The following is a 20,151-nucleotide window of genomic DNA, read 5'->3' as shown; positions in this document are numbered from 1 at the left end:
AATTGATCCTGTGTACTTTGGTATTCCGTAGTATGTTTTTGTAATTTGTAACCCGTCCTGTGGCTCGTACTGTGAGGGTACTGCGTATTATTTGCAATAAAAACTGCCATGCCCTTAGGCACTTGGCACCAATGTGCATCCTCATAGTGAAGAGTGGCTGGAACTGCAACGATCATATCAACCACAGCATTGCCATTACACTACCTAATTCATACAGTTGTACACCACCATACTTTACACAAGCACAGGCATCAAAGCCATCTGAAAATCAACCAACATTTGTACCTTATGGCAATAGCATGAACAAGTCCGAACCGGAAGGAACAATGAAGAACAATGTAACCATAGTTCACATGACACACCACAAACAAGAGAATAATGTAATCATAAACTGAAATTCGGCCATAAGGAGATCACAACGATGGGCCTCCGGTGACGCGCCTAGCGGCAATGATGCTCTGCCTGAGGCTCTTGTAGTAGGCCTGCTGGTCCTCGTCCGTTTGAGAAAGGTCCATGCTCATTATGTGCCTCTCCTCCTTTTCCTTCTCCATTTGCATACGCTCCGCCTCGAGCCTTAGCCTCTGCTGCTCCTTTTCAAGTTCCATTTTCATTCGTTCCTCCTCGAGCCTTAGCCGTTGCCGCTCAACATCCATCAACTCTGCAAACCTCTCAGCTCTTTCCTTTTCAATCTTGTCTTTCATTGCCAACTGCCGATCGAATAAGTCCGTCATGGGCCCCGAGGCTGAACTCGAAGACGAATTACCGCGGGCTTCCTTCGACCGAGTCCGACCTGGTGGCCGTTTGCCACGTTCACCGGCATTGGATGGAGTTGCATCCACATCCTCTGCTCCATTGAAGCCGGCGGACGAGCCTACATTGGGTGTCGAGGAGGGGCTTCCCGCGGCGGAGACCTTCTGCCTTTTGCGTGAGCTTTCTACCTGCCACTTCGGATGATCCCTCAACTCCCTCCAACATGGCAGCAAGGTGAACTCCTTGTGCTCGGCGGCTTGAAACATCGTGCACGCCTCCACGACCTACAATGTGCAAAAAAACAGCAGCCATCAGATTACGAAGTATGTGTCAAACCGAAGTATTGCATGGTCGTACAATCGACACTGTATTTGCAAGACATTGCTGAATGAAAACAAATACAGAACTCATAACGACGTACCATCTCCGCCTCGGTTGTTCCGCTCCTCCTGTTGCGCTGCGCCCTAGCATAATGGCCGCAGAACTTCTGCACCATACCATTGATGAAAGTCCATCTGCCCTGAAGCGACTTCCGATTACGGGTGGACGAGAATTTTTTGTTCTCGTGGTAGAAAGTCTCCACCCGCTGCCAGAAAGCACCCAAAGTCTGGTTGCTCCCTACCACGGGATCCATGCTCACTTGCAGCCATGCCCCCACCAGTAGAAGGTCCTCCTCAATCCTGTAACTGGCTCCACGGCCACCCCCAGGAGCGACATCTCCAGTAGGCTCCCCACTATGGTCATCCGCCGCGGGGATCTGGCTACCGAATATGCTGTCTTGGGTTAGCGGCGTAACATCGGCCCAATTCATGTCTTCGCTGTCGCCACGAAGGAACCCGGCATACTCCATCGCTTCCCTGCACACAACAACAATAGCAAATGGAGATGCATTGTAACGAAATCAGTATGGTCCAACAGATCTCCAAAGGTACATTGTCACAAAACGTAGCACATGAAGCAACAAAGTTCAAGCTGCCATAAGGAGTTCACAGACAAATTGGTACATGGACACATAACGTAGCTCATGAGTTCACACACAAATTGTTTAGCCTAGGGCAATCACACATGCATAACACATTACTATTGGACCACATACTTTGCAAACCATCCCCGACTAAATGCTACCAGAACGATCGGATTCGTAGGGCATGCTATCATCCGAACAAAGTAACTCATCCGGGCTCCAGTCAACGGGAACCACGTCATCGTCGTCAACGTCCAATGATGCAGAACCTTCCTGCACCGAGTTGTCGGTCCCATTGTCGTCGTGCCCAACACGGTTCAGTGCATCTTCTACTTCGAACCCAAGTTGTTGAAGGTCCGCCACAATGGTGTCGACCTGAAGCAGTGCCATGTTCAGGTCCACGGCACCAGGGGTGCTGTCCGGGCTTAGGTTATCGCTAACCACCTTCTGCAAAGCATCAGCCGCCACCTGCACACGGCCTTGCATCTTCGTCACAAGATCGGCTAGCTCGGCGGTGTCCATCTACAACCAATGAGAGCGAAGACTAAAGCGACAAACTACAAATGTCATGAAGGTAGGATACATAAACACAACATACTTCTAGTCTATGGTTCACTTTCAGTACTGTCCCCCCTTGGGTAAAGCTCTCACTACCATCAAGACTTCAACACATTAATTGCAGTTAAGTCAGCAGAACCTATTATTTCATTTGCATCACCCTCAATGCCAATGTCTCAGTGAATTGCACTTTCATTGAAGCATGGAGCATGAGGTGGTTAGCCGACAAACAGAACATCCTACAAGTATGAAGCATGAGGTGCATCAACATTGGACACTGCTACCGAGTATGAACACAGCATTGTCAGCATGATTGTCCATTCATAACAAAGACTTGAACAAGGTTTCATGCCTCCCCTGTCAAATGACCCCTTATTTCACATTATGCATACATGAACTCAAACTTTACTACCAGGTTTTGCTACCAGTACCTCAAACCAAAAAAATTCCAATTATTTAAGTGAGATGCACTTCCACTAAATTTGTATGTATTTAAGTGAGATGCACTTCCACTGAATTAGGTTATCAATTTGGCACCATTCCATTTACACAGAGTTCAGCTACTTCAAATGTACAACTCCCAGCACTGCCTATAGACCCAAACAATTGTAACAAACCCACCAACCTGCAGGTACCAATTTGTCACCTCATTTGCAGGATCACTACCTGATGCTTCTCCTTCATTTGCACTCTAGGGTCCTACATTCCACCACCAAATTTTGGGTGAACTTGAATTTGTATTTCCTCACGGCAGCAGCCAACAGACCTCAAACATACAACACCACACCACTATGAACCAACAAGTGCAGGTACACAAATCCTAGGCACATACAAACCATGAACAAATGGGATTTGGCATTGCCAAACCATATCAGAGCACCCCATAAACGCTACAAACAGCAAATGAACTCTATTCACTCTAAAGATGCAACCCGAGTTGGTACAAAATCCTTCCACCCTCCCATTTTTCGGCAAATCTTCAGTTCGGTTTCAATGCACAGAAAGAAATTGCTTGCTACATCAGCTTTTTCCAAGTGCCACCCCCCAGATCCGTTCACCTCCCCAACCAATTTGAGAAATCCACCGAGGAAGAATCCCTACACCATTGCAAATCGCAGGAACTTCACCTACACCGCAGGATTTTGTACCAACTCGGAGGAAGAATTGCACATCGGAGGAAGAATCCCTACACCGGCTACATCCGCCTATCCCCGCCATTGCCCACGGCAGCCCACCGCAGCACTAGCCCAACCGCGACAACTACCCATGGATCTCGGCGTTTGAGGCTTACCACAGGTTGGGGGCCGACCACGGTGTCGCTAGGGCGCCGGCGGCCGAGCAGACCGAAGGTGTGGAAGCCGCCGATGCCGCGTCGTCGCCCGGGTCGCCGGAGGCAGCACGCTTGTGATGGCCCCCTACCGTCCCCGCCTCGTCGCTGCAACCACTCGCCAGTTCACCTTCCTCCTCTCCGCGGGAACAACGGCCGCTGCGGGAATCCGCTCGCGCACAGTGATGCGGCGCCCGCATCTCCCCGCAGTTTTGCCGACGCGAAGAGCCGCCCCGCTTCCCTGTTCACCCGGATGCGGTACCCGCTGGAGATGGATGCGGCCGGCCTCGGGGGATTTTTCTGGACCAACAGTTCTTTGCGGCTGGGATACGGGCGCCGCTGGAGATGGTCTTAGGTAGCAAAAATAGTAGTCCTGAACACGTTTGTGTACGGTCATCAAAATTGTCCTTCAAGCAACACGAAAAAAATCTCCAGCAGCAAAAGTTGCCAGGTCACGCTTACTTTTTTTTTTGCGAAAGGGGATTATATTAAATTGTCAGCCCAGAACATCCAAAAACATAAAGGACCCTGGAGAAAAGTAAAATTACAGAAAAGCCCCTGTGGATCCTTTTTATCTTCTTCGCTGACTCCTATTCCTTCCGTTGCACAGAAGCAAACCGAGCCCAATCCTCTTGCTCCATCGAAGGGAGCTCCAAACCTGGGTAAAAACGTAACATCCAACACCCTAGAACTTCCAAGACGCATCTAAACCGATGAAAGCCAATCAGCCATCTCCCAGATGAAAGAAACAAAGGAAGCAACCACACAAGGCACCGCCATCTCCAATGCCATCGAAGATGGAGGCCCAGACCCCAACCCAGGCATCACCGAATCGGAACCTGGCGACCCCAGATGCACACACAAAAAAGGGGATCGACAAAATCCCCCTTCCTCCTTTCACAAACAATAAACTATCACACACATACCTCCCGAAACAACTACCGAAGACACTAACAACCTCGCTGGACACACCGCGGAGGACCAAAAGCCAGCAGGGAGCCTCCATCGACTACTCCATATAGGAAACTAGAACTACTGACCTACGGAGACCTAAAGCATCTAAAACTAAACCTAAGAATCACAACCTACCCTACCAACTACGCCGGACGCCGATCTAGCCGACCCCCTCCTCCTCTGGGGTCGGAGAAGCCGTCGGAGGATAGGAGACGACGAGATCGACGCTGGTTCCAGAAATCACTTCTTGGGCACCTCTCTCTACAGGTCACGCTTACTTGACTAGCATGTGAGGCCCATAGTCATGATGACTCATGTTAAGTCACAACCGGAATCCACAAATTTTCTTATGCGAAGAATTCATCCAACACAGAAATAATTTTAACACTACTGTAAAAAGACACAAGAGTGCCGGTTGAAAAACGGCTTTAGTGCCGGTTGAAAAACAGCTTCAATATCGATTTTTCAACCGACATTCTTTACTAACTGAGTATCAATGCCAGTTGAGGAACTAACACAAAACTCACTATCACTACCGGTTCGAGCTACGAACCAGCAGTGATAGGTGGATCACGAGCCAAAAAAAGAGCCGAGCCGGCTCGGCTACCGGTACGCTAGCGTGCTCCGCCGCCGCATCACACGACCGCCACCAGAAGCAGCAGTAGCTCGGCCACGCGCCGTCCATCCTCAATGAGCACCTGCTCTCCTCTCTCCTTTGCTCTGCCGCTCCTCCGTCAACCTCTCCCGTACGAGCACAAATCGACTAACCTCATCCATACGAATACAAGCATAAATCAACTCATCTCATCTATATACTCATCTCAAACACAAAAACACAATCAAAACAACTATCTCAACCATACACTAACAAAGAACAAATTAACTCAAATATAGATTACGGGATAGCACATAAACAAATGGCATGAGACTACAGGGCTGACGGTCTAAATTCATGGCTTCAATATTGAGACGCACTCGATGGCATAAACAAGCTGAGTATTGCAGCATTCGATTGCATAAACAAATGGCATAAACAACATCGCACTCGATGGCATAAACAATATTGCAGCAGCCAGGCTTGGAGCCCCTGGCTCCTGGCGCGCTCTGGCTCCGTCCGGGGCTCCATGGCTGTGGAGGTAGGATGGGAAGTGAGAGGAAGAGAGGCCGAGAGATAAATGAGTGGTTGTGGTTGAATAGAGCCGACAGAGAGAGCGAAGAGATAAGGAAGAGAGCAGGCGGACGTGACCAAAGCCAAAACTGCAATGAAATAAATAAAATAAAATCTCAGGTCTAGAGTAGTAACGGTGTCAGTTTTTACCTGAATGAATGGGTGGTAGTTTCGCTACGAACCAGTACTGATACTCTATTAGTGTTGATTTTGTCCCACCCGACATTGATGAGCGATACTTATAATTAATTTTGTAGTAGTGTAACGAGCAATAGAGTGTTCAAAAGAAACAAACCGCTTTACAGAGTGCAAATATTCGCATAGAAAAAGTGTGATACACACCAGAAATCAACATTATTTGATCACGATCCGTACAAATGTCATCTCAACAAAGAAGAAGCCTCCGTACCAATGCTTGAACGAGTGGTGCCTGCGCTGCCGCTGCTGCCGGTCACACCCCCAGATTCAGACAGGAAGTGATTGCCCGGTGGCAGGAACGTCGCGATGGGCATCTTCGCAGGGAGGCTCGGCGATGGCGCCTCGAGCCGCAGCACGTTGACCGCCTGCCTGATGGAGGGCCTCATGGCACGATCAGGGTGCGCGCACCACAGCGCGGTGACCATCACTCGCTCCATCTCTTCACTGTCGAATTCGCCGTTCAGCCGCGAATCGGCTGCGTCAAGGATCCTTCCACGGCCGTAAAATTCCCAGACCCATTGCACCAGGTGCTTGATGGTGGGTTCTTCGGTTTCTCGAACATCCACGATTGGCCGCCTGCCACAAGCAATCTCGAGGACGACAACTCCGAAGCTGTACACGTCGGACGTGGTGCTGGCCGTCCCGGTGACCATGCATTCAGGATCCATGTACCCCATCGTGCCGGCGAGCGCCGTCGTGTGCGACTCTCGGTTGTGGTCGACAAGCCTCGCGAGTCCGAAGTCACCGAGCTTGGCGTTGAAGAAGGCGTCCAGCATAACGTTGCTCGGCTTGATGTCACGGTGCAGAACGCACTGCTCCCACTCCTGATGAAGGTACAGAAGTGCGGAGCCGATTCCGAGCACGATCTCATTCCTATGTACAGTCCATAACACTGTAAGTTGAAGCATTTATAATTCTAAAAATGTATCGCATATCAGCTAGAAAAATGAGGAGCACAAATAGAAGAAGAGCTAAAAAAAAGCATGTATATAGTAGTTTAGTACCTTAGCGGCCATGACAACATATTGTTCTGGTTGTGGATATGAGTGTCAAGGCTCCCGTTGGGCATGAGCTCGTAGACAAGCAAGAGCTCGCTGCCGCCATGGCACCAGCCGATGAGCTGCACGAGGTTTCGATGCCTCAGCCGGCTTATAATATTCACCTCAGAAATGTACTCCTTCCTCCCCTGGTGGGAGCTCTTGGACACTCTTTTTATGGCAACATGAAGGTTCAAATCCTTCAAGTACCCGTGGTACACCGACCCGAAGCCTCCTTCACCAAGTTTCTCCTCAGTAGAGAAGGAGCTGGTTGCGACGGCTAGCTCGCTGAAGAGGAATCGCCTCGGTCCTATCCCATCCGCGAACTCGTCTTCCAATGGCTCGTCTTGGAACACAGCTAGTTCGTGCTCTCTTGCCTTTCGCCTGCGGTGACGCAACAGGAACCAAACCATGATACCAGTGCAGATGATGAACGCCACGGAACCAACAGTCACGCCGGCCACCAGCGTCGCCGATGGGCCAGGGGGAGGCGATGGATCTATAACACATAAATTGTACATACCACCAGGGTTCAGGCTTTCAGATTTTTTAAAAAAAATCGGAGAACACCGGTAAGACCGATATTTCTGAAAATCGGAAATTTTCAGTCTGATTTCGGATCAAATTTGGGTCAAATTTGAATATTTTGGCCGGTAAACCAAATATTGGGGGTGGCCGATAGAACCGAAAATCGCCGATGTACGGTGTGGACATCTTATGATGTGCAAATTAGTGACCATAAAAAACTAGTTCAATGGATACTAACTTGGTGGCAGCAGAGTCGTCGACGGAGGCGGCAGTGGCGGCGCTGCTATTTCAGGCGGAATGGTTATGCCAAGGTCTTTCCCGATCTGGTACGCCAAATAGCAGCTGTAGCCCTTGACTGTGCCGTAGGTGTAGTTAGGTAGCAAGCGCGACAGCTCCGGGATGAAGTACGTGAGGCACCTGGTGCACTCGCTGGCGTTCAGGTCCCTCGTGCACTGCGTCAGCCCGTAAATCACCTGCGAGTCGCCTCGCGAGTCCGTGTACCCCTTGCTATCATTGGCGAACCGCAGCGAGGAGCTGGCGGCCTCGGCCACGAGCCCGGTCATCAGACTCCACCGTGTGGCGTTCATGCTGGCCATATCGGTGACGAAGGAGTTGGGCGACAACACGTACCACGCCATGTCGAGGTCGGCGACGGACAGGAAGGACTCGTTGGAGTAGCGGAGGACGCAGGCGTCGTAGCAGGCCTTAACCTGCCGGCTTAACGGGCACACATGCTGCACCCCTGCGGCCGCGACTTGGAGGCAGCTCTGGCACTCGGCCCAGTTACGGTCGGCGTAACACATGGTGAGGCCGAATATAGTGTCAGGTGCGCTGCCGATCGTGCTGTCGAAGAAGCCGCGGTTGGCGATGGCCCGAGGCGGGAGGTCGCCCATGAGGTCCCCGAGGTTCACCTGGTACTGGCCGTAGATGGTGAAGTTGCCCGTGGTCGAGCATACTTTCGCCCCCGGAAGGTAGCGCTCGCCAACTACCACTACTGCTGTTCCGCAGAATAACAAGACGACAGCGAGGAGGAGGATGCGCCGCGGTGCCATGGTTAATGGCGACGGAGCAGTAGGATAGCTAGGTACTTATGTAGCACGTACGTACGTGTCTTAGCCTTTCATCGTTCCGTCATGGACTCAAGCTTAACTTCAACCTGGTGTCCTTCACTTCTTCTCTCCACTTAAACAACAACAGTGATAGGACTACGCTATCATTAGTTTTATATCATTCCTAATCATATTCTCTTCGTTCCGTTTCTTTCCTGATTCTCCTTTTCATCCTCGTTCATTTTATTTTTTTCATCTTTAATAATTTTCTTTCGAAAGAATTCGTGAAGGGAAAGAAGATAAATCCCGTATTGAAGGGAATAGTCCTGAAAATTCTTTCATGATAAGAACCGTAAAAAGAAACAAAACCCCTTTCTCATCTGAAAAAGACTCCCTTGGAATGGCCTTACCACTGCTTCGAAAGCCGCATTGGGGAAGGAAAAGTATAGATTTGCTAGTGCGAGGAAACTTACAAATGTTGAAAATAGCAGCGACGGCATCTTCTCTGAAAATTGACCGAGAGCTACGGCATTAATACGAAAGAGATGAACGTCTATGCCAATCTGGAACCAGGAACGGAGAAAGGACGTGCCAACTCCGGGGATAGATATCTCTTTTCAAGGCCTGGATTATTGTGAAAATTCAACTGAGGTGCCACAGGTTTGTTCTTCTTTCCCCACGACAAAAACAATTCAATACTGATTAAAACAGCTTTGCTGATTTTCAATCTAGCTAAAAGCTAATGTTAGAAGTTGATTGAGAAATAACAAATATATTCATGAACAGGGGACCCTGATTTTACATTGAAAATCCTTACGAAAAAAAACCATGGTGAAAGCCAATCCCCAATGGGCCAGTGACAAACTCCCTTCGACCCCACTCTATGTGCCTTTGCGATTCACCGAGGACACCCGTGCCTCACTCGTGGAGCGATGTTGGCTTTGTCAGCTCGAAGAGACCCACCACGAATGATGATGAAATTGTGGTCTTCGTCGAATTCTTCACGGCGGGGATGGAGCGTTACAAACTGAAAATCCAGTCATTGACCCCGAACACCTTTGTCCACCTTGCCGCCTTCGTCTGGGCCTGGAGAGCCGAAGGAGTAATCCCCTCCACGATCACTTTTTCTTCGTTGCACTATGCCCACTGCCAACCGAAGGGGGTGACGGTCAACGGCGTCAACCATGTGGTTTCCGTCGATAATTTTTCTTTTGTCCCATATGGAACTTCAAAGACCCCTGTGAAGGTTTATCTCAACCGGTGGAGCACCGATTGGACGGAGTACTAGTTCCACCACAAGATTTCGGAGGAGTGCCCCATTCAATCGGTCGCCGAAGAGATTCTTTATCTTCGGAGGCCACATGATTTATTGATGTCGACCATGGTCGAGAAGGTTAAGGTCCTGGCGATAGTTTCTCCTAAGATGGGGATACGTGACCTTGTTTAGGAGTTCTTGCACTGCCGAAGTCTAGCCCCCCAGCAACGAATGGATGCTCAGTGACATGCTAGCTCCTTTAGCCAAAGATGTCCTTCGTCACCCTGTTCTCAACTGCGGGGAATACGCCCGGTGATAATAGTTATTTAACAGTCTTTGATACATCGCCACATTTATGTACTTTTGTTTAACTTTTCGGGCAGCAGCCAACGTTGAAGTGGTGAAGGCGGCTATCATGGCCTTGATTGTGTTAGGAAACCTGGAGTTTCACAACTGAATGTGGGTCCGCCTCGATCTCTTGAAAGATTCGATTCTATCTCTTAGAGGTTTTTGGTACTATATATACGGAGTAGCACCCCTTATTGTAAACACAGATGAATAAAGAATAGATAACTTTTCTCCTACGCTTGTGTCTCTTTTTGCAATTGTTCTAGAGAGATCGCTAGACTACAACCGGTAGCAGCGGTTTCTCAACACGTTATCAGTATGAAGCTCTGCCGGAGATCAAGCTAGCAGAACAAATCTACCTACGACCGATCTGCACTGCATCAGTATCAACATCAAGCGGACAGGTCTTTGGCCTAGCCTATATACCTACACGGCACGAATCATTCGCAAGGATTGAAAAGTACGATCTACTCGGTACGTATACTCGTTGCTGCTGTTTACTTGCGTCAAAATAGATCTGAATCGCATGAACAGTAGTAAATTTGCATGAATAGTAGCGAGTACCATATGAATCGTCGCTGTGTAGAATCGAATTATGAACCGTAACTAGCATGATGAACAGCAACAAAGCGAGTTGAATCTGTACAGCATCCCGGTGTGAATAGTAACATTACATGAACAAATCTGCACGGCAAAATCGTGGGGCCCGTAGCTGCCGACCACCACGCCGCTGGCCGGCAAACCAGCAGCTTTTCCCCTGCAAGAAACCGCGGTGGCTCGAAGGCCACCGCCACACATCATGAAGGAAAGAAAAGAAAACGGTGCCGCGCCGGCTGACTGCAACCAGTCTCTCGCCGTACGCCCGAAGGCGTCGGGTCGCCGCAGCCCGTGTAGAGACGTCGGGCTTCCCGCCTCCGTCGCTTGGCTGCGCCGAAAGCGCATCCACACCGGAGCATCGTCCGCGGCCGGCCCCGCCGCTCCCGCACGAGCGCCGCGCCGTCCGCCGTCGGCTCTGCCGTGCCGTGCTTCGACGCCGGCCCGTCTGACCTCCGCCCGAAGTGGCGCGCCGCTGCAGCCCGTCGGTCAACCACGCCGTCGGCTCCGCCACTCCCGCACGAGCGCTGCCGCCACTCCGCCACTCCGCCACTCCCGCACGAGCGCTGCTCCTACACGAGCGCCGCCCGAACCGCGCCGCCGCCGCTAGCTTCCGCCGCTCCCGCCCCTGCATGTGTGCCGCTCGGACGTGCTGCCACCAGACTGAGAGGCGGCTAGGGTTTGGAAACCCTAGCCGCCCCCATATATAGAGCAGGTGGGTGGGCAATTGGGCCGGGCCGGCCCAAAGGATAAGCAGGCCGACCCAATAAGGTGAAAAACTAGAAAAAAAAGGGAGGGCGGAAAAATCAGAATTTTTGCGTTTAGGCCCCTGGTCATTCTGAAAATTATCCAGAGGCTTTGATTTTGCAAATTAGACCCTGTGGTTTCTGAAAAAATACGTAAATTCTAGAGCAGTCAGCACATGTAATTGATGCATACCGCACGCTCAGCAGACCATTATCAAGGGCATTATACTTGGTGAGTTCCTCCATTCGTGCTTCAAAAGTTTTAGTAGTGTGGAAGCGTGCAACCATACATCCTTAGATTGCACCTTTTTTTAATCTATTTGAAGTGATGATATGTGCCTGACCCTTCCCCACATCTACTTGGAAAGGAGGAAAAGAACTAAAAAACAGCGTTATACTGTCTGATCCTATAAGCATTTAACTCATCTCTTAAATAGCTTCTCAACTCTACTATTTGGCAGCTTCTACTCGAGGGCATACATGTTGATGAAGAAAAGACAATCAGTGATCCTGAACTTCTTATGGAGGTAATTTTTGCATGTTGGCTTACATGTTTTTCAGTAGGCCATAACAATCATTCTTTGTTTTCATATATCTTGTTCCGAATAATTGCAAACATATTCTAAATAAATCTGAATATATCATCCAAAAGAAAACTTGATCACGGGAAGAGAGACATCCCCCTGGCTTTGTTCTAAAGCTAGGGAGTACACCTAGCTAGCCAGGAAACTCGCTAAAACTAGTTCCAACCCGACCTGTGAGCACCCAGGTTTGATCTTGGGTGGGTGGCCCCTTAACTGGAGGCTTTACCAACCGAGCTATCGCTCGGTTCTCTATAGCATCCAACATAATCAAATTTTTATAAATCTGATTCCAATAACTGCAAGCAATATGTAGAATTGCAATGTTCTTTATAAATCAATAAAAAATCAATCTGGCTAAAGTGCTGCACATAATTTGCAGATGATGGAGATACCTGAAGCTGTTAATGATGCCAGTGACTCTCAAACCCTGGAGAAGATCCAGTCTCAGGTTCTTCTGATTTCTGAACATAATTACACGTCATAACCAGGGAGAATAATTATGTTACAATGATTTCTGGGCTTACACCTTGTTCGATACCTTTTTCAGATCAAGAGAAAGCTCGAAACCTGGTCCAATTCCTTCCAGGAAGCGTTCGACAAGAGGGATTTTGACCGTGCAGTGGAAGCTACACAACGAATGAAGTACTATGAACGTGCGATGGAAGAAACAGTGAAGAAACTCTGATCTTGATTTGGCCAAAGGTGGGGAGGCTTGAAAAATTTTCGTGCATTCCTGGCAGGTCCCTTGTCGTCCACAGAAGAGCATATATTGTGAAACGGTTTCATGTGAAGACTGGGACAGTGGGTCTTCTCACTCACACCTCGCACAACTCCAAATGCACCCACGTCTGCCACAAAGCTAAAAGAGTAGGTAGAGTTATCGTCAGTCTTTCATGCCTGCAATTTATATAGTGGCAGTAAAAAAAAGGAAATATAGCTATTTAAGTTACTGAGTCGAAGTGCATATGGATGCTGTTCTACTTATGTTTGTTGTGATAATTGGATAAATTGTACTAGATTGGTGAACTTTGATAAATGCTCCGATCAGCAAAAGCGGAGGTTGTACGGCTGCAAGTTGCAAAACACGACGAAGATGCCATCTGTAGGCATAATTCACATCCGCACATCTCACTGAAACATTTTGGTAGAAGTACCAAAAATGGTCTGAGTCTTGGGTGTTTTCAATGAGTTTTGTCTTTTGAATTACAAATGCACCACAGCTATTTGAACTAGATGCATTTACTCCCCTATTACACTAGTAAGTCCTGCAGCTGTTTATCTTGCTGTTGACATTTTGTTTTCCCCGAAGACTTCATAGTTGCTGTAATCATTGTTAGCCAACAGAAAATGCTCTTGTAACACCTTGAGATCACCATAAGCCCGGAGCGTTACTAACTTACCTAAAGGTCCACTGAGCAAAAACATTTCGACAGTATCTTCCACAAAAACGGATATAACGAAAGCAGACAAACACATTTAGTTATAAATAGATATTATCATCACACTAACATAATCTAACATCTTAGCAAATGACAAACATTCCTCGAATGAACTTTCACATTGGTGTGTTTTCCTCGGATGGTCCGGTGATGAAGAAGCCAACACATTGGTGTGTTTTCCAGGAAGATGTCAAAGCAAATGAAGGTCAACACACTGAAAGGTACCATGATCAGAAGGTTTACACATCGGACTAACTGCATAGAGAAAAAGTGGCTTGGCTTGGCGCAAAAAAACACACCAGATAGTTCGATGATGGAAATGAAGGATACACTAGACAATCCAACGTTCAGAATGCATCTGAGTGGAGTTGCAACAACTAGTTTGTGATGGTGTAACTCTGGATGATCCAGTGAGTATAAACTGTCTACACCGGATCATCCGGTGTTCACAGTAAAGTTGAGCTATTGGAGTAGCGGCTAGTTGGCAGGTTTGAGGCTATAAATACCCAACTACTTGGTCATTTGAAGGTGCTGGAGTCCAGAAAACCTCATACACACCTAAGAAGAGTCTAAGCCATCAAAGTGCTTAAAGTGTTCATTAAAGGTGATAAAAGCACAAGATTAGAGAGTGATTAGTGCTAATATGTCTAGAGAGAAGTGTTGCTAGGTGCTGCAACCTAGAGAGTGGATCAAGGAGTGATCCCACCATGTACCGAGATGTACACTGGCGTCTCAGAGTTTTGGTGACTCGTTGGTAACTTGTTGACCCTTCAACTTGGTGTGGAGCGGTGGTAAGAAGATCGTGCGGGGATGCAGAGACCCTTGTCTTTGTGACTAAAGTTTAGAAGTGAATACGGCGCACAAGTGACCGAAAGAGAGGTTAGTGGTGAGACCTCGCATTGCTGGGTTGGTGGCTCATCGTGCTTGAGGCCTTATCTTGATGACTTGGTATCTCAAGACTCCAACGTGGATTATGGGTGTCTTGTGTGCCACAGATATCACGAGATAAAAATTCCTTGTCTCGAGTTTGTCTCTCTACCTTATTTATATTTTTGCATTTACATACTTGTAATTTACCTTGCTAGAGTAGGTTGCAATCCTCTTGAGCGGTAGAGTAGATACAATAGATAAACTTAGAGAATATTTAGATAGAAATTGAGATAGATTTATATTGTAAAGTTTTTGAAGCTATTAATTTCTAAGTGTCCTAATTTAACCCCCTCTTAAGATATCACTATTCTTCATAATTAGTATTAAAGCCTAGTGCTCTTGATAAGCTTAACATTCTAGAGTTGTGACATCTGGGGTTGGGATAGATACCCATAGTGCCCCATATTTCGATGACACTAATTTCTCCGTTAGAAAATTCTAATGACTTATTATTTGCAAGCTAAAGGTTTAAATATTTAGAGAGTCACCAAAGAAGGGATGAGATCACGTGTCACAAGCAAAGAAAGGCAATTAGACGCATTAGTAAAGAGTATCATTTTATCATCTTTATGCGTTGATGCATTTAATCATGTTTATTCTCTCATCAGTGCACATGATATTTGGACTATTCTCATTGAAATACATGAAGACACAAAGAATATGCGCAATGAGAAATATCATGTGCTAGTCTCCAAGCTCAATAACATCAAATAATTTGCTCGTAAAAATGCTAATGACATGTACTCATGTTTGAATTCTTGTTAATGAGATCAATATGCTAGGTTTGACGTAAATTGAAGATGCTCAAGTGGTGAGAAGAATACTTCAAGTTCTTCTTCTGAAGTACAAGTTAATTGTTTCCATCATCTACAACAATCACGATATGAGTAAGATGACTTCAAGCCAAGTTCTCGGTAAGATCACCGTCCATGAGATGACTATGAACATAAGAGTTAAAAGTTCTATCTCATTCGATGTCAAGAACCTTGCCCTCATAAGCAAGCAAGCACCATGCGCACACATGAAGGTAAAGATGAGAAGACAAGAGAAAGAGTTAAGCTCAAGTGAAGATGATAGTGATCAAGATGAAGAGAGTAATAAAGAGGATGATCAAAGCACATCAAGTGATAAAGAAATTAATCTCAAGATCTCCAAGCTCTTCTTAAAATTAGAGAAGAATATAAAGAGGATCAATGCCAAAATTGATCATTCAATCTGCACTAAAAACTTGGTCAAAACAATTGATTATATCAAGAAAAAAAAAGATTAAGAACAAGAGGGGGATAAGAGGAAGAAGCAAATCATTTGAAAGATGGGTTAGTGAAGATAAAAATTCAAGCTCAAGCGACGAGAGTCTCACCATCCACTCCTCCAAGAGAAACTCTTTCTCAAGATCATCACCACACAAGTCGTCATCACGCAAGCTATCATCTCTTAAGTGTCTTATGGCTAAAGGTATGGAAAGTGATATAAGTGATGATGAATCTAATGAGGATTCTCCCTCCCATGAAAAACTTCTTGATTTGATCCATGAGCAACAAAGGGCTTTAAAGAAACAATCAAAAAAGTTTAAGAAATTCAATGCACTTAATGACATTTATGCTATCTTTGTTCTAATTATAAATAATTGTTGAGCAAATTTAAATTACTAAACAAGGAGCATGAAGAGCTTAAGGCTAAACTTGAGTGAATTGGATCTCAAACTAAGGTCCCTGTGAAGTAATCTACCTCTCTCTTTAATCTAAATTTTAAGGTAGATATTTCTATTTCTTGTGATGATTTAATTGTTACATCTAGCTTACCCTTTTGCAATGAGATATGTGTTGAGAATATTTTTATATAACCATCTAATGAACTCATTGCACAAGAGAATGATGAGCTCAAGCAAGAAGTGAAGAAGCTCAAGGAAGACTTGGCCAGATTAAAGGGCAAAGGACATGTTCAACGTCTTTAAGATAATCATGATAGTATGGTAAACAAGCTTGCGAAGGGGTCCACTGTAACATGTTTCAAATGACATCAAGAAGATGACAAGTCCTTCCAATACAAGCAAGTCAAGAAGGAGATCAAGGAGAATAAGAAGGCAATGAATCTCTCTAACAAGACCTCCAACATCTACACCAAGCCTAACTACAAGATCAAGACCAAAGGACCAGTGATGGAACCAACCCATTTGGGTGTCTGAGGAAGTCATCACCAATATGAAGGGTCCCAATCGGTTTGGGTTCTAAAGAAAACTTGAAGTCCACATGGCTTAAGGATTTGGAGACTTGGCTCACAAGATGAAGTGAAGGTTTAAGCATAGAAGCCAAGTGTACAAGATTGAGCGCATTGATGATGATCATGATCATCATATACCCAAATCCTCATCCAAATGTGAAAGGTACTAAATGCAAAATCCTTTCAATTTGTACTTTCCTTGTCTAGGATTGCATGCTCTCAATTCAATTTATTGCATGCCTAGTGTAGATTTTTATATAGCAGGTTGCTTGTGTTTCGTTTTTTCTTATGAGTAACCTATATGATTTATTATTTATAGGTTCCTTACATGGCACTATCTTTACATTTGGTATCCTTTATGTGCCATAAACCAATCTATAGGGTACCCTCCCTATTGTTATCAATAACAAGTGCATATCTCTCGCAAGTATTTAACATTTGTATCCACACATTTAGGGGGGTATATCCTATAGGTTATGATTTTGAGACTAACATGTGTTTCAAGTTATATATTTTGTAGTCTTATGGAGTGATTAACAGGTCCCTTGAGGTATGCAATGCTTAAAAGCTTCAATTGATATCATTGTCAATTCATTTATACTTTTAAGCTACCTCCATGCATGATATGGCTTAAACTTTCTACCTTTACTTATTGTCTAGTTGTGTATATATTGCTATATTTCTACAAGTGGGTCTCATTATATGTATGCACACATATAGAGGGTGTTTAGATTATATCATGTGAGTTTCATAAATTATGATCATTTTTTATTTTTTTAATTGATATTAATTCCTCATATCCTTACAATTGGTATATCTTTTCAATCTGTATCAATTCCTCATAATTCTTTATAAGTGGTATCATTGATATGGATCATATTTTATAAAGCTCTCTCCCAAATGCTCTAATATTTTTCCTTTAGTTCAACATATGTTTACAGCCTTTTTGAGATTGTTGACAAATAGAGAGAATTTTGAGACAAAACCAAGATGTAAGAAGAAGCAAGAAAGATGCAAGAACTATTTCGGATAGATTGTTGATGAAGGGGGATGCATCTCGAGTTGACAAAAGTAAAAAAACTCTTGCATGGGTCGATCAAGGGAGATAATGACAATGGAGAAAAAGGAAGACTATATACATGGCAAGCAAAACAAAAAGGGAGATATAATGTTGGTAAGAATATGGTTGTCCTTACAATTGGTATCAGAATTTGTTCTTACCATGGATCTAAGCAAAGAGGTATGACCTTGTGAACTTTTGAAATCATATATTTTCTTATTTGTACCATTTACCTATTGCTTTGGTTGTGTTGTCATCAATCACTAAAAAGAGGGAGATTGTAGTGAAAATGACCACATTAGGTTATGATTATGATTTTGGTGATTAATAATAGTATAATTGAGACTATCATGTTTATCAAGAATATATGTTAGTAGATCTTATGGATGCAATACATGAAGAAGCCACCGAAGTCAGGATAAAATTTGGACTGAATTGGACAAGTCCCAGGAAAAATAACTATACCGGATGGTTTGGTGCTTAGGACTTTGTACACACTGGAGTATTCCTCCTGGGTGTGTTATATTCATTGGATGGTCTGATGCTCAGAAGGCTATACACACCTTAGTGTTTTCACTCAGAAGAGGAAAATAAAGACCTCATCGGATGGTCTGGTGATCAGAGTACACACTGGATGCCTACATCAGAGTATTTGATAGAATCTGTGCAAATGAGGGAAGGAAATATTTCAACACACCGGATGGTCCGGTGATAAAGAAGCCAACACACCGGAGTGTTTTCCAGGAAGATGTCAAAGTAGATGAAGGTTAACACACTAAAAGGTCCGATGATTGAAGAGTTTACATACCAGACTAATTGCACAGAGAAGAAGTGGCTCGGCTTGACGCAAGACACACCGGATAGTTCGATGATGGAAGTGAAGGATACACCGGACAATCCATTATTCAGAATGTATCTGAGTGGAGTTCTAACGGTTAGTTTGTGATGGTGTACACACCGGATGGTTCGGTGAGTATAAATTTTCTACATCGCACCATCCGGTGTTCACAGTAAAGTTGAGCCATTGGAGCAATGACTAGTTGGCCGGTTTGAGGCTTGAAGATGCTTGAGTCTAGAGCACCTCATACACATCTAAAAAGATATCCAAGCCATCAAAGTGCTTAAAGTGTTCATCCAAGATGATTAAGTATAATATTAGAGAGTGATTAGTGCTTATAGTCCTGAGAGAAGTGTTGCTAGATGCGACAACCTAGAGAGTGCATCAAAAAATGATCCAACCATGTACCTAGAAGTACGCCGGCGCCTTAGAATCTTGGTGACTCATCGGCAATTTGTTGACCCTCTGACTTGGTGTGCAACAGTGGCAAGAAAATTGTGCGAGGACATATAGGCCCCTGTCTTTATAACTGAAGCTCCGAAGTGAAGACAGCGCACAAGTGACTAGAAGAGAGGTTAGTGGTGAGACCTCGCCTTAGTGGCTTGGTGGCTCATTATGCTTGAGGTCTTGTCTTAGTGATTTGGTATCTCAAGAGCTATGATCGAAAGAGACTTAGCGACCGAGAGCATATCCTTTGTAGAGTTCCAACGTGGACTAGGGATGGCTTGTGTGCCACCAATACCACGGGATAAAAATCTCTTATGTCAAGTTTGTCTCTCTACCTTATTGACATTTGTATACTTACATACTTGCAATTTACCTTGTTAGAGTAGGTTGTAATCCTCGTGAGCGGTAGAGTAGACACACTAGATAAACCTAGAGCATATTTAGATTGAAATTGAGATAAGTTGATCTTGTGAAGTTTTTGGAGCCATTAGTTTCTAAGTGTCTTAATTCACCCCCCTCTTAGGACGTCGTCGTTCCTCATACTCACCCTTTCCCCTCCATGGGAAACGTAAGGGTATGCATCATACCCCTCCATGGATAACATACGGCACTGTACTGGTACGACCGCGGTCATAAGACGGTGACAAAATTTTCAATGCACGAGATGCATATGTGTGTCATGCTTCATGCATATTTAATAACACAACTTCCTAAGATATGCATAATAATTCAAGAATTTCATACTTATGATAAAGAACAACTACAAAGCGAGCATCTCACTTCCTTCACTTCTTAATTCAAAATTCAAGTAAACTCTGAAAAATAAATATTAAGACAACAAGCTCATGCATAAATGTAAGACATAACTTCCAACATAGTTATATACGCCATGCTTCGCTTATGAGGAATATTGTAAAAAAGAAGACATATCCCACTTCATTTACCTCAATCCAGGGAAAACATAAAATCTTCCAAAGGCAGAAAGTAAGTTACATGCTCACATTTAATTTAATAAGTTATTAGTAAGTGCGGCAATTAAAAGATGAAAATAACCAAATAACAATGTAAAGCGTAGCTAACCACTGCATCCACTAGCCTTAGCCAGCAATGAAGACGGGTACTAGATGCATCCCGAAGTGGCACTACTTGTACAAACT

At 45.2% G+C, this 20,151-nt stretch overlaps 2 protein-coding genes and 1 long non-coding RNA gene across 3 annotated transcripts; 1 reads left to right on the top strand and 2 right to left on the bottom strand.

Moving 5' to 3' along the window:
- Nucleotides 1-413: 413 nt before the first annotated feature.
- Nucleotides 414-2,055, bottom strand: LOC133905995 (glutathione S-transferase T3-like). Its single transcript, XM_062347808.1, has 2 exons — nt 1,172-2,055; nt 414-1,034 (listed from the first exon to the last, which is right to left on the bottom strand). Exons 1-2 carry the CDS (start codon nt 1,598-1,600, stop codon nt 414-416), a joined length of 1,050 nt encoding a protein of 349 aa, XP_062203792.1. The 5' UTR covers nt 1,601-2,055.
- A 3,970-nt stretch (nt 2,056-6,025) lies between these two features.
- Nucleotides 6,026-8,666, bottom strand: LOC133906639 (L-type lectin-domain containing receptor kinase IX.1-like). The gene is made up of 3 exons (XM_062348591.1): nt 7,723-8,666; nt 6,924-7,455; nt 6,026-6,792 (listed from the first exon to the last, which is right to left on the bottom strand). The coding sequence occupies exons 1-3, from the start codon at nt 8,534-8,536 to the stop codon at nt 6,102-6,104; spliced, it is 2,037 nt and encodes a 678-aa protein (XP_062204575.1). The 5' UTR covers nt 8,537-8,666; the 3' UTR covers nt 6,026-6,101.
- Nucleotides 8,667-11,639: 2,973 nt separating this feature from the next.
- LOC133906419 (uncharacterized) lies at nt 11,640-12,811 on the top strand. The gene is made up of 4 exons (XR_009907772.1): nt 11,640-11,708; nt 11,938-12,003; nt 12,440-12,508; nt 12,608-12,811. It is a non-coding gene; the product is annotated as an uncharacterized LOC133906419 (long non-coding RNA).
- The last annotated feature ends 7,340 nt before the right edge of the window (nt 12,812-20,151 follow it).

This window comes from Phragmites australis, chromosome 23 (assembly GCF_958298935.1).
Source record: "Phragmites australis chromosome 23, lpPhrAust1.1, whole genome shotgun sequence".
Classification (NCBI taxonomy): Eukaryota; Viridiplantae; Streptophyta; class Magnoliopsida; order Poales; family Poaceae; genus Phragmites; species Phragmites australis.
Note: the sequence above shows the minus strand (reverse complement) of the source record. Positions and strands in the feature narration are given on the sequence as shown.